The sequence below is a fragment of the Macaca fascicularis genome, chromosome 12, assembly GCF_037993035.2.
Source record: "Macaca fascicularis isolate 582-1 chromosome 12, T2T-MFA8v1.1".
Classification (NCBI taxonomy): domain Eukaryota; kingdom Metazoa; phylum Chordata; class Mammalia; order Primates; family Cercopithecidae; genus Macaca; species Macaca fascicularis.
In genome coordinates this window covers 35,952,091-35,965,296 of record NC_088386.1, presented here as the reverse complement: position 1 = coordinate 35,965,296, position 13,206 = coordinate 35,952,091, and the positions used below count along the sequence as shown (strand labels likewise).

The 13,206-nt window shown below is 31.9% G+C and overlaps 1 protein-coding gene across 4 annotated transcripts in view; it reads left to right on the top strand.

Moving 5' to 3' along the window:
* Positions 1 to 13,206, top strand: part of LRP1B (LDL receptor related protein 1B) — a 1,954,889-nt gene that overhangs the window by 1,679,563 nt on the left and 262,120 nt on the right. For all 4 annotated transcript variants that reach the window (XR_012421093.1, XM_005573071.4, XM_015433154.3 and 1 more), the window contains 3 exons: positions 5,006 to 5,189; positions 7,845 to 7,930; positions 12,187 to 12,309. Coding sequence is in view for 3 of the 4 variants with exons in the window: in XM_005573071.4 (XP_005573128.4) it covers positions 5,006 to 5,189; positions 7,845 to 7,930; positions 12,187 to 12,309 (393 nt within the window). In the remaining variant the exon portion in view is untranslated. The remainder of the gene's footprint in view (positions 1 to 5,005; positions 5,190 to 7,844; positions 7,931 to 12,186; positions 12,310 to 13,206) is intronic.

The following is a 13,206-nucleotide window of genomic DNA, read 5'->3' as shown; positions in this document are numbered from 1 at the left end:
AAAAACTTGAAACACCAAGAAAGTAATATATATATATAAATTTTTTTAGACCCAGTATTGTATTAAGAAGAAGTGGTTAAACTTGTAAAGGAGAACATGAACTCATTCACAAACAATATATTACAGTCAGAAAGAAAAAAAGCAAATGAGCCAGTACATCTTTTAATGAGACGAGCATGCATCAAATAATTAATTTTGGCAGTAAATATTTTAAAGACCAATGAAGCAGAAAAGAAATGTTATTGATGACTTGTGTACAATTAACATAGAAATCTTTCCTGAATACATCAGGGAATGTGTTTTAGAATTACTGCAGGTAACTAATTAAAATTTTAACTCATAGCATTATAAATAATTGTTTAGTTCTATCATATGTACAGTTATGCACCATATAATGATGTTTTGGTCAACAATGTGCTGCTTATACACTGGTGGTCCTGTAGAATTATAATACCATATTTTTACTGTACGTTTTCTTAAACATATGGTGCAATATGTTTAGATATATAAATACTTACTGTTGTGTTACAATTTCCTACAGCATTCAGTACAGTAACATGCTCTACAGGTTTGTAACCTAGGAACAATAGACTCTACCATATATCCTAGGTGCATGATGGCCTATACCATATAGGTTTGTACAAATACACTCTATGATGTTCACACAATGACAAATCACCTAACAGAGTATTTCTCAGAAAGTATCCCTGTCATTAACTGATGCATGGCTGTGTGTGCGTTATGTGTGTGTGTGTGTGTGTGTGTGTGTGTGTTCTATGTGATACATTTCAAAGTAGATTTATTTGTGTTTATTCCATGTGTATTTAATGTCTGTGATAACAAACTTCGTAATAAATTATAAAATGTATAGAATATCAATTACATACTTTGTGACATGACATCAAAAATAAGGTTTGATGTTATTGTAAATGCCTGTATTAGCACACAGCCATACCATATTTGGAAATTGCTTTTGGTAGCAGACAATATCATCCAGAAACACATATTAAGCCATGCTTATTTTAAGTAACTTGAAAGATTCCTCATACATAAATACTTGTTTATCAATACCTTACAAATGCCAGTGTTTTCCTTTTGTCTTCTCAAGAAACTATAGAATGAAGTGGTAATTCAAGTTAAAATAGACACAAGTGTTTAATACTTCACAAGGCATGTGCATGTTATCAGACAGAATTGCTATGATGTTTTTAAGTATGTACACATGTAAAAGCTAGTTAATAATATAAAACATCTATTGATGGAAATATGACTTGTACAAACATTCAAGATGAGACCAGAATCATAAATATAAGATTTAAGCAAAGGTTCAAACCAAATATTTTACATATTGTGTTTATATTTATGTATATGTATATTTATATGCATGTATATATTATGCACACAAATATATGTCATATATATGACAATTTGTTGATGGCAAACTGAGTAAAAAGCTTTATGTACAACAAGATGCTTCTACCACATTGCAAAAATATGTGAGCTGATAGATTTCTCTGTTTCAGAGAATGGGGAAAACTATCCCGCAGCCTACTTCTCCTTGTAACATAAGCAGAACGTGACAAGAAATCATCCTCTAAATTCTGCAATGAAATGAAAATTGCTTACAAAAGCTAAATGTAGACCTTATGGACTGTGGCCAATTTGCATGTTTGCAGTAAAACAAATACAATGTATCTAACTACTCAAAAGGGAGTAATAACATTTAACTGAAGCAAAAATCTTATTTTGATAGAAAGGATAATTTACCATGTAAAAATAAATGTACTTCTGGGAGGGAAAAAAGTTATGATGTATACAGTAGAAATAAAATAATCAATATTTGTTATGTTACTTGAAAAACTGCAAAGAAATTTTCCTGAGAGAAATAGAAAAGGCTTAGTTATTTTTTCTGCTAGCTATTTTTCTTATAAAGATTAATCTAACTCCAGAAAATTCTAAATAATTTGGAATGGTGAGAAAAATTAAGATGAGACTGAATACACACAATTTTCACTTTCATAAAAATTGTCTTTTTTAAGTGAAAGAGAACATTGTAATCTTATATTCTATAAAATATCTTTGAAAATGCCAAAGATTCTTATTTTTTTTCATTCAACTTATGAAAGTTAATCTAGTAGAATTGCCTACAGATGTCTTTTTATTGTTAGGACCAAAGATATTTTTATTAAAATAGGTTAACAGATTGAGAAATAAATTGTCTTTTTATAAATGTGATTTCAAACAAGATAAAAATTTTAAAAATTTACTGTAAATCTTAAACTTTTGTTTATACAATTTTATATTATAGTAGAGTTAATCAATTTTGCCTTCAAGAAATTAATTTTCCACTGTGTGTTCTTATCCAAGCCATCTGTTTCATATAGTACTTCTATAAACCTGTCATGAGGCATTCAAAGTGATTTTCAGAAACCCCATTAAAATGGTGATGTACTTTGTTCCATTTAATAATAATGTTTTAGAGAAATTCAACACATTCTATAAAATTTCCTTTCATTTGTCCTAAAGTGACTCTTGATTAAACATTGCTCTGTGTCTACTAATTGGACCTCTGGCTTCTTGACTACACAATCACTTGGCTTAATTTTTTTTTTTTTTTTTTTCTTTTTTTTTTTTTTTTTTTTTTTTTTGAGACGGAGTCTCGCTCTGTCACCCAGGCTGGAGTGCAGTGGCCGGATCTCAGCTCACTGCAAGCTCCGCCTCCCGGGTTCACGCCATTCTCCGGCCTCAGCCTCCCGAGTAGCTGGGACTACAGGCGCCCGCCACCTCGCCCGGCTAGTTTTTTTTGTATTTCTTAATAGAGACGGGGTTTCACCGTGTTAGCCAGGATGGTCTCGATCTCCTGACCTCGTGATCCGCCTGTCTCGGCCTCCCAAAGTGCTGGGATTACAGGCTTGAGCCACCGCGCCCGGCCACTTAGCTTAATTTTTAGGCCTATCTGGGATTACTATCCTGTCAAATTTCTCATTTTCTTTTTTTTATTTAATATTTATTTTTAAAGAGTAAAAATATATAATATGAAATTCATCATTTTAACCATGTTTTTATGTGTAGAGTTAATGGCATTAAGTATGCCATTTTCTTTGGCCATAGTTAAGTACCAATTCCTCCTGGTGGCAGGATGGATCTTCTCAAGGAAAGTAATATTGTCACTCAGTGAGATATAATGAAGGGAGTTTGGGAAATCAAGACGTAGCTTTTGCCTTCATTTTAACCCACTGGATTGCTAAGTGGGTTATAGAGATTTTAAAAGTCCACTATAATTTCTGAACATTATTAGATAAATTGTTGGTGTCAATTGTTAAAGGTGAAAGTGCTAAGAGCTTAAAGAGTTTCTTATAAACAGAATTGGGGAAAATATTGATTTATCCTTTCATTAATTTCAGATGAAATTGATGTTACTCGGTTGCTTTCCTCCACAGTATTGAAAACGTTTCTTGTACTTAAAAAATAATTCTGCTCATAAATTGTTTCCTGATTATTTATTAATGTGGACATATATCATTCTAATATCTTTATCAATAAATTCAAAGCTCTGCCATCACTTTTATCTGAGAATAAATGATTAATTTTATCCAGATTATGAAATATTTACTGTGGAGAGCTCTTGAGTACTAGTTACTTTTAACAACTCAGAAATCCTTCTTAACTCACCATCCTACTCAATACTTACAATTTCCTTTGTTCAAAGACCACTAATCAGTCTTAATGAAGGTTAGTATGACCATAATCATCTGGCCAAGTATAGGTTCATTTTCTATAACACTAATTTTCACATGCTACTTGGCAGGGACTGAGAACAGAGCTGAAAGACAATGATCAATTAAAGTATGATCACTTGGACTCGGGAAGGGGAACATCATACACCGGGGCCTATCATGAGGAGGGGGGAGGGGTGAAGGATTGCATTGGGAGTTATACCTGATGTAAATGACGAGTTGATGGGTCCTGACGAGTTGATGGGTGCAGCACGCCAACATGGCACAAGTATACACATATAACAAATCTGCACGTTATCCACATGTACCCTAGAACTTAAAGTATAATAATAAAAAATTAAAAAATAATAATAAAATAATAAAATAAATAAATAAATAAATAAAGTACCTCATCCTTTCTAGGAAGGCAAAAAATACACATGTCATCATGTTTGTACTCTAAGAGTTGACATACCAGTTAGTTGATATCATGTGTCATCAGAAGGACAAATAAAACATCATAGAGATGCTGAAGGAAAGATTTGATGATACAAATTGATTTAGTTATTGAGATAAAAAAAATCTACATGAATATTACTATTTATTCAGACACCTACATATCTAGGTATGGAATCAAACAAGTCAATAAATGTTAATTGAGGATTACTATGTATTAAAAATTTCAGTGTGTCCAAGATCTCCTACTGGCCTTGTCTAAACAACTCCGTCTTCATGCTATTGTATTTCTCATCAACTAAAGATAATATTAGATCGGTGGAAAAGTAATTGTGATTTTTGCCATTAAAGGTAATTGCAAAAGCCACAGTTACTTTTGTACCAACCTAAAAATATCTACATTATAGATTTCTATACTGCTCAAATGAAATAACATATGTGACAATGTTAAAAATTTTCAAAACTCCATGTAAGGATTAATTCTTATAATTGCTAAAATATTCTAAAAAGACAATGTAATGCAATAGAAAAACAACAAAAAAAAGAAGTAGAAAGTTTCACTCTTATTTTTGGCTTTGGCAATCTCTAACCACATGGCCTTAGCAATGTCAATTAACTTTTACAATCTTGCCAACTTCAAAAGATCAAATGAAGATGTTTGAGAGAGTGCTTTCTAACTGACTTTACATAATAGACATAATTCCCATCAAAGGTCAAATGCTGGGAGACAGAAAGACTTGCCTTTATCTATTTTCAAGTGCTTTTCTTGCTTACTTATAGTAAAAGACAGTGACAATGATATGAATTGATTATGCTCATTTTTCTTTTCCCAGTGCAAATGCTGGCCTGGATTCCAACTGAAGGATGATGGCAAAACATGTGTAGACATTGATGAATGCTCTTCAGGCTTTCCCTGTAGCCAGCAATGCATCAATACATATGGGACTTACAAGTGCCTCTGTACAGATGGGTATGAAATACAACCTGATAACCCAAATGGCTGCAAATCACTCTCAGGTATCGAATTGAACTTGCCCACTGATCCAACCTCAGTTATCATATGGATCCTGAATTTTATAGCCATTCTTATTGAATTCACTCCTCCTTGATGTTTCTGAAAAATCAAAATTCTTCTCTGCTTCCGTTGATATGGGAATCTGTCACTCTGATTTTGTATGCTCTGTTTGTAATAACATTGCCTTATGGTCTTGTGAATTATTGAGTGTTTTCTAGACTTTGAGAGTGTTCACACACACACACACAAAACAAAACAAAACAAAACAAAACAAAACAAAAACAAAACTGTCTCTGGCACTGCTTCCTGCTGAATCACATGTTCTTGGGAGCAAGTTTGGCCAAAACTGTTAAAGAGACTATTGTGACATTATCATAATATTTTTCATTCTCCCCTCCACGATACATACTCATACATATATGCTAGAGAGAACAACAGGTTAATAATAAGAAGCAACAATAGTAATAACAAATCAGCTATACCGGACTATTTGAATTCTTCCAGTGATTCAGCAAATATTGTTAAACTTCTCTTTATTCCAAGTAGTGTATTTGATCCTGTAAATTATACATTTAATAAAGCATGGCCCATAACTTTAATCCTTTGGGAGATAAATCACAGGCATTAAAATGATACAAAGCAATAATATAATGATGATTGTTAAATGGGCAAAAAAATGGTGACTAAGGGCATCTCTTCCTATTGTTTTTAAGTATAGTGAATAAAATATTATTGCCAGTTTCTTATATAGGTGTTCGTCAGTGGCAACATTTAAAACATTAGCTGTTTTCTCAACCACTTTAAGAAAATAGCTATCAGAGATATTAATTTTAAAATATGTTTTTTTTTTAACAGGTCAAAACTTTACACATTATGAGGAAAAAAAATTAACTCCTTTCAATTTTTCATTCCACCATCACCTATCCTTCCCTCAATCAATTTGAGGATGATTTGGAGCCCATTGCTTAACCTACCAATCTACTCGCTTTGGGCCATCTTAATGCTTGCTACATAATGCATTTAGTGACCTGGTACAAAAAGAAGAGATTAAATCTCAAAAATGACCAATGTTTCCATTACTTTAAACATTAATAAAGGATTATGTAGAGGAGATGAATAGTAATGATTAAAATATGGGTCTTGTTACATTATGTATCCACACCATAGTTGTTTCTCATTAGCAATTATGCTTAGAAACTAATACAAATTTTAAATATAAAAATGTGTTCTTATAGCATTTATGTTTGTTAAAGCGTAAATCTTGCACTACAGAGATTTTAAAAAATGAAATATATTTAAGTTGTAAATAATGGAATTGCCTAAGCAGTGAAGTCGAACATGACTGATTAATTTTATATTTATAATTGAGAAATCTATTGACAGAGTGGCAAGGCATCTTCAACTCAAGAGCCAATTCTGTTTTGAAAAGTAATCTGAGTCTCAGCCTGGCCTCAAAAAGAAGATGGGAATGACTAATTTGGGATCCCATCAATGATGATAGAAGGGGGTATTTAACATGAGTGACATAGTATATGCTGAAACAATGTCATATCTTTGGCATTACATATTAATTACAAAACTAAAGACAGAGAAGAATAATGACTTCAAACAATTTAAAAGGACAGTAACTCTATAACAATAAATAATTTATAATAAAATCCACTTTCAATTATATGACATGATTACTTTTTTAAGTGTTTTTTTTTTTTTTTTCTAAGTTCTATCAACATTAAGTTTTTTCATTTGGCAAATAAGTTTATGAATGTGTCTCAAAAACAGATGTTAAAATGCTTGAGCAAATTATTCATCAAATGAATCTAGGATTATAACCACTGAGAATGTGGTCAAACTGACTTTAAATTATTCAGATATATATTTAAATAAATATAAAAGAAAATCTTTCTGAAATTATCTTCTTCAAGAAATCATTTTGTGTCCAAATAAAATCTGAAGAGAAAACCAAATGCTAGTGGTTTAGAGGATCTCCCATATATTGAACATGGTCAGATCTTTATCATGCTCTTTCCCAGATTCTAAAGTAAATGAGATACGAAAAGACATTGGACAAGATGATAAGGAAGAAATAAAGACAATTAAAGCATTAAAAAAAATAAGACTCATGAAGAAAGGTAAAATTAATAAAGATTTTAGAACCTGGAGTTCAGAAGTTATTTATGAGAAGTCCTCAGGCAGGTAAAAGAATATATACATGCAGTGATACTCTTGGTCTTCACTGAGGTCATCCTGAGAGCATTAGCCACTTGATTATCAGAAAAAAATTTCTGATCATAAGAATGTTTTAGCTGTACGTAGGTTTCTAAAACAGGTGAATATTATCTTTTTCTGCAATTTATGCAGATGATCAGATTGTAACAGTAGATATTTTCTCATTCCAAATAAATTATCTGAATGTCAAGAATACTGAGGGTGAGTAAGGTATGCACTTAGAATTTTCTAGATTTTCTGTACTGCCTGGGCGTGTGCTGCCTTTTCATTCTACTGTCAACTAGGTTGCTCAGTATGATTCTTTAAACCCTGAATCTACTAGATCAGCACTATATTTGACATCACATTGCTGCTAAACTAAACTGAAATTATGCAGAGGGGAAATACATAGATACTTAAAAGTCTAATACGTTATTTGTGTTGGTGTTTAGATGAAGAACCTTTTTTAATTCTTGCTGATCATCATGAGATAAGGAAAATTAGCACTGATGGCTCCAACTACACACTTTTAAAACAGGTATGACACTCCCAAGATGACTCCGTAACATTTAACATGTGTACTAGGTATATGTTAGAGCTGTAGAACTACCTAGCAAATAGAATTTGGGAAGCATATTTTTAGTTGTCAGGAGAAATATTTTCTTTGAAAATATTTGGTTTGTATCTGCTCTGCTCCAAATTTATCTTTGCCTCAAACTGTATAATAGTGGCAGAAATATGTGAAAGCACTGTCTAGAACAAGTGTGCCAAAATTAAGGTTTTTTCTCATTTTTCTAGTTTGTTTATGTCAGTTTTAAGTATAAAGGAAGACCACCATTCCTGCAGTGTGTTTTCAGCAACATAAAGATTTACTTCCTAAAAAATACTTAAGGAGAAAATGTATACATAACTGCTTCAAGATGGAAAGTTTTTTGTTGCCCAAATAGTTTCCTACTTTAACTAACTTAACTTAATATACTTTTTCTATATTTTTAAACTTTTTCTTGTGCTTTTAAACTTACATCAAAGTTATAAAATATTAAAAATTATCTTTCTTGGGATATGATTACACAGGCCCTATAAACCTTTCTGTAAATTCAAAGTTAGATGCATCAGCCACGTATTTTCTGGTATGGTCTCTGGAACAAGGACATGTTTTTTTTTTTTTTTCACTAGGTGGTGTGTATATATATATATATATAAACATACATACATATATATATATATGTGTGTGTGTAACATTCTGACCATTTAGACTCTACTATCTCAGTTTGAAGGAATAAAGTTCTCTCTTTAGAATATTTTTAAGCTCAGCTGAACCACAAGTTTAACTAATATAGAGCAATATTCATTATCTTCATGACAGAGTTATAATAGAGATTCGGTCCTAGCTTCTTGCTTCATTTTCCAACCTTGTAGCTCAGGATATCTCTACCAGTATTCCTTTTGTTGTCTTTCATGGATAATGTGTTGTCAGAAATTGTTCTTAATGGAACAAAATGATTTTTTCCTCTATGCATTATTTAAGTCTATTTCACATAACAGAACCACTTTAATGCACCTTTAACATAGCTCTTTTCTCCTGGTGGTATCATTTTCGACTGTTGCCAGTCATTAGTACCTAAGTGGGGATGAGTTTCAGATACTTTCTTAGTGCAGTACATATGGGAATGAAGAAGCAGTGAGGATGATGAAGACGTTCATGAAGGATCTGAACACACCTGTGTCTTTGGAAAGCAATTGTTAATGGTGTCCACTGAGTAAGGAAATAGAGACCCAAAGAACCCATGGCAAGCCTTCTGCCCAGTTTTGCCTATGGGCTGCTGGGAATATGTCATTTCTTTCAGAGAACATAGTTTTACTCAGTTTTATCATAGTGTTATAGAAATTTTAAAGGAGTTCTAGGCAATAGAAACCATTATCTTTGTCCAGAGAGCCCGTCCACATATGCAGAATGAAATAGAACAGAGAAATAATTATCTCTGCACATTTTCTCACAACAAAAATAAATGAAAAGACAGTATCATTGTCTTAACTATTTGGAACTTTTATGTGCAGCTGATTAGGAAGAATGATTTATCGTAATATCACAATTTATATTATCTTTGTTGTAGTCAGTAACAATCTCATAAAGTTGTATAGCATAAAATTATAACAAGTGGTGGGACTTTTTCTTGCCCTCTATATCCTACAACATAATTGTAGTAAGGTCAGCTATAACTTAAATTCATGTACTATATTTAGAAACTGTACTTTAATAACATACATTTTGGGAATGAAAATTAATCAAGTACCTTTCCAATATGTTATCCAATTCAATTTGAACAGTGTCTTTATTCCAGTAACATTGTATAGAGAAACAAAACACAATTTCCTAAATTAATCATCTCAAACCAAAGAGTACAAGTCTTTAGCTACAGAAATGAAAGAAGCAAATAGGATTCTGATGAAACTAATTTTCAGCTCTGAAACTACTGGGATGACTAGTTTTTAGACATTATTTTGACCATGCACCTGGCTGTTTTAATATTTCTTGCATATGATCCTGCAAAGAGACCACTGCACTGTTTTCTGTGGGGATTAAGAGTAAAGCTGTAGAAAAATGACCAGCTTGGCTAGATAGATATGTTGGAATTTAGAGCTTCAATTTTCTGCATTTGCAGCTTTAATTTATTATAGTTGACTTGCTAAATTTGGAATTGGATTTTTATTATCTAAATTGATTATTGTAAAGAAGGAATAGGATAATTCTTCCATGACTGAGGATTGTGGGTAAATCTCTGCTCAAGTTAGAGATGTGTTTCTCTCTACTTTTTCCCTGTAAAACTCTCTAATTTAGCCACCTGAATTAACAAGGCATCACAGAATCCTAACTTATTTACATTATTGCTCTGGAGAGAAAAGCAGTTGAACAGAAGGGATATTGTAAACTACTATTGGAATGAATTTATTAAGCCCTCTACAAACTTGCCTGGAACACATTCAATTTATATTTTAGAACTTTGACTTATTTTGCGTAGGCAACTTCCTACATACCTATGGTTATGTGCATTTAGTTAAGGAGTTCTCCAGTTTTTAGGATGTGAGTGGATATTTAATGAATCTTTTGAATCTGTGACTGAATATCAGTTACCCGTTTTAGCACTTATAGTCGTTATTCATGATTTATAGTGTTGTCAGTAGGAAAGATACTTGAATTTATTCATCTTGGCTTAGCAAGGAATTTGCACTGAGCTATATTATTGCCTTGTGTCTCTTGTTTATGACATATGGCATGAGATTTTGTGGGGTTAGGTTACTACAGGTTGTCTTTATAATCTGGACCTCAAGAAAATGAGATTGCTCGTTTTAACACTATTATTATTAAAATTTAGCCCCGCTGTGAGAAGGGAAGATAAGCAGTATTTGCCAGAACGTCCTCTTATTTGCCAATATACATAGGACACCCTTAGTCTTGAATGCCCTTGGAAAAGTATGTCTGAAGAGTAATTATTAGCCTTGGCTTGACTCTTATAAAGAACTATTTAAATCTAAGTCAGTTTTATTATTATCATCAGATTCTGAATTTTCAGAGTAGATGTTGAAACTCAACTCAGACCTGAGAATTACTTTCCTCCTTCTCCCTCCTCCCCACAACCAAACTAAAACAAATAAAAAAAGCCTGCCTCTCTGAAGATGCTTGTCTCTACTCATAGGACTACAACTACTCATACATTTCCCTCTAAAACAATCTGAGACATAGCATCTACTTTATGGTGAATATTGATGTAAGCTAGCTCTCCATAGATATAAAAACATGGCAGAGATCCCTTGAGGCTTTGCCAAATGTCTATAATATTATGTTCTAATCAATAGAATTTATATATTAATAAATTACTCAGTCCTTAAGGGAGTAAAGATATAATCTTTACCAGTAAGTCAGAATTAAACCAATTCCTAGGCAATTGTTTGAATAATTCTGCAACTAAAAGAGTCCTAGATCCTGGATGTACAGTCCTCAAATCGAATCAAATGTGAGAACTGTCAAACCAAAAAGCTGTAGCATCCAGAAACCCATCAATTGAATTTGTGTTCTGTTTTGCTACCTGCTAAAAAATGCATAACCATGAGTCTGAAGGGAGGCATTTCCTCACATTTCCACCATGTGGAATAAAAACATGTTGATTACCTAGTTCCTCCTTGGTCAAATACTCACCCGAGGTTGTAACTTTTAAATTCTAATATCACACTGTATTGCCAAGGGGCCATCTGAAGCATGAAGAAAGGCAGCTGTTTTATACTGTTGTTGGGACAAGTGCTTTGGGGGAAAGTAAAATTTCTATACCTTCTTTTCTGACTCATCAGATGGCTGTCCAGGGCTCATCTTAATCAGATGATCTACCTTTTCAATTTAGATGTGTACTTTTGTCAGGCTCCTCCACGGAACAGATTATTATGGCATAAAGTTTATATTTCATATAAACCTAAAGTAGAAATTTTAAACTTTATCTCCTTAAAAGAAGTTATTTTTATTTTCACATTACTGGCTATTTATTTAAACCACTATAAATATTTTGAAATTTTGTGGCCCGTGTGGAAAATATTTTCAAATTAATATCATAGTTTATAAATGTATGATGTAAGGAAAATGTGAATATATGATACTTTTAATGAGAATTGGTAGCAAACACTATTTATTATAATAAATAGAACTCTTTAGGTTCAAAGGGAGACAATGATTCCTGTAAACTCTTAAAACGTTTTATAATTATTTCTATGAACTATGATTGACAACATAGTCTTTTTTATTTTTAGGGATTAAACAATGTTATTGCTATAGACTTTGATTACAGAGAAGAATTCATCTATTGGATTGATTCTAGCCGACCAAATGGCAGTCGCATAAATAGAATGTGTTTAAATGGAAGTGACATTAAGGTAACTAGACATTACAATGATAAGACTGTTGAATATTATATCAGTATGATTGAATTGTATAGAAACTGTTATTTTATGACCGTGATCTTACTCATAGAATACATTAGGGTAGTTTCAATTTCACATTTTGACAGTGTGATTAATACTTTAAATATGAAATATGAGACCTTTTATTCTTATGTTTCATCATAACACTATTACTTGTAATAATATAAACATCAAATTGAGTAAATAAAATCTGGATCCTTATTCACAGCCCTAGGAAATGGGATAGGTGTTTTCAGCTTGAAGGATTAGTGCCTGTAATTCAATTGTATTGATTTAAATAAAATAGAAAGTTGAGTAAAAAATTTGTAATTGAAAAAGTTAAATGTTAGAGTGTGGATTGAAATTACAATACTGTTAAAATTAATCAATTACAGATGTAAATAATTGAATGCATTTGTATAAAATTATGAACATTCCGATTTGAGAGGATGACATTGATATCACAGTTCTGTCATGTGTATGATGTCATATTCTAGATATGAGCAACTGGGTACCATCTTATGTTATTCTGAGTTTTAAAATCAAATTCTTAATACTGTATGTATTCATTAAAATATTTTATAAAGAAGTTTCAAATTAAAGTGAACAAAACCCATCAATTACTTTAACTTTTTTGTAACCATCTATATCATATATAATTTCATTTTGGGTGAAAGCAATCCATTTTGAAAATATTAATGAGATCTTAAAGTTTGCATGTACAATGATGAAACAAATAGTAAGCTGGGTTCAAGTGATTTAAAGTAGCTGTATTTAATAATGGTTTATATAATAAAAAATCAGTATATAATAGTGATAGGCAGATTGATTCGAGCCAACCCAATGGTTAAATAGAACAGATAAACAGAT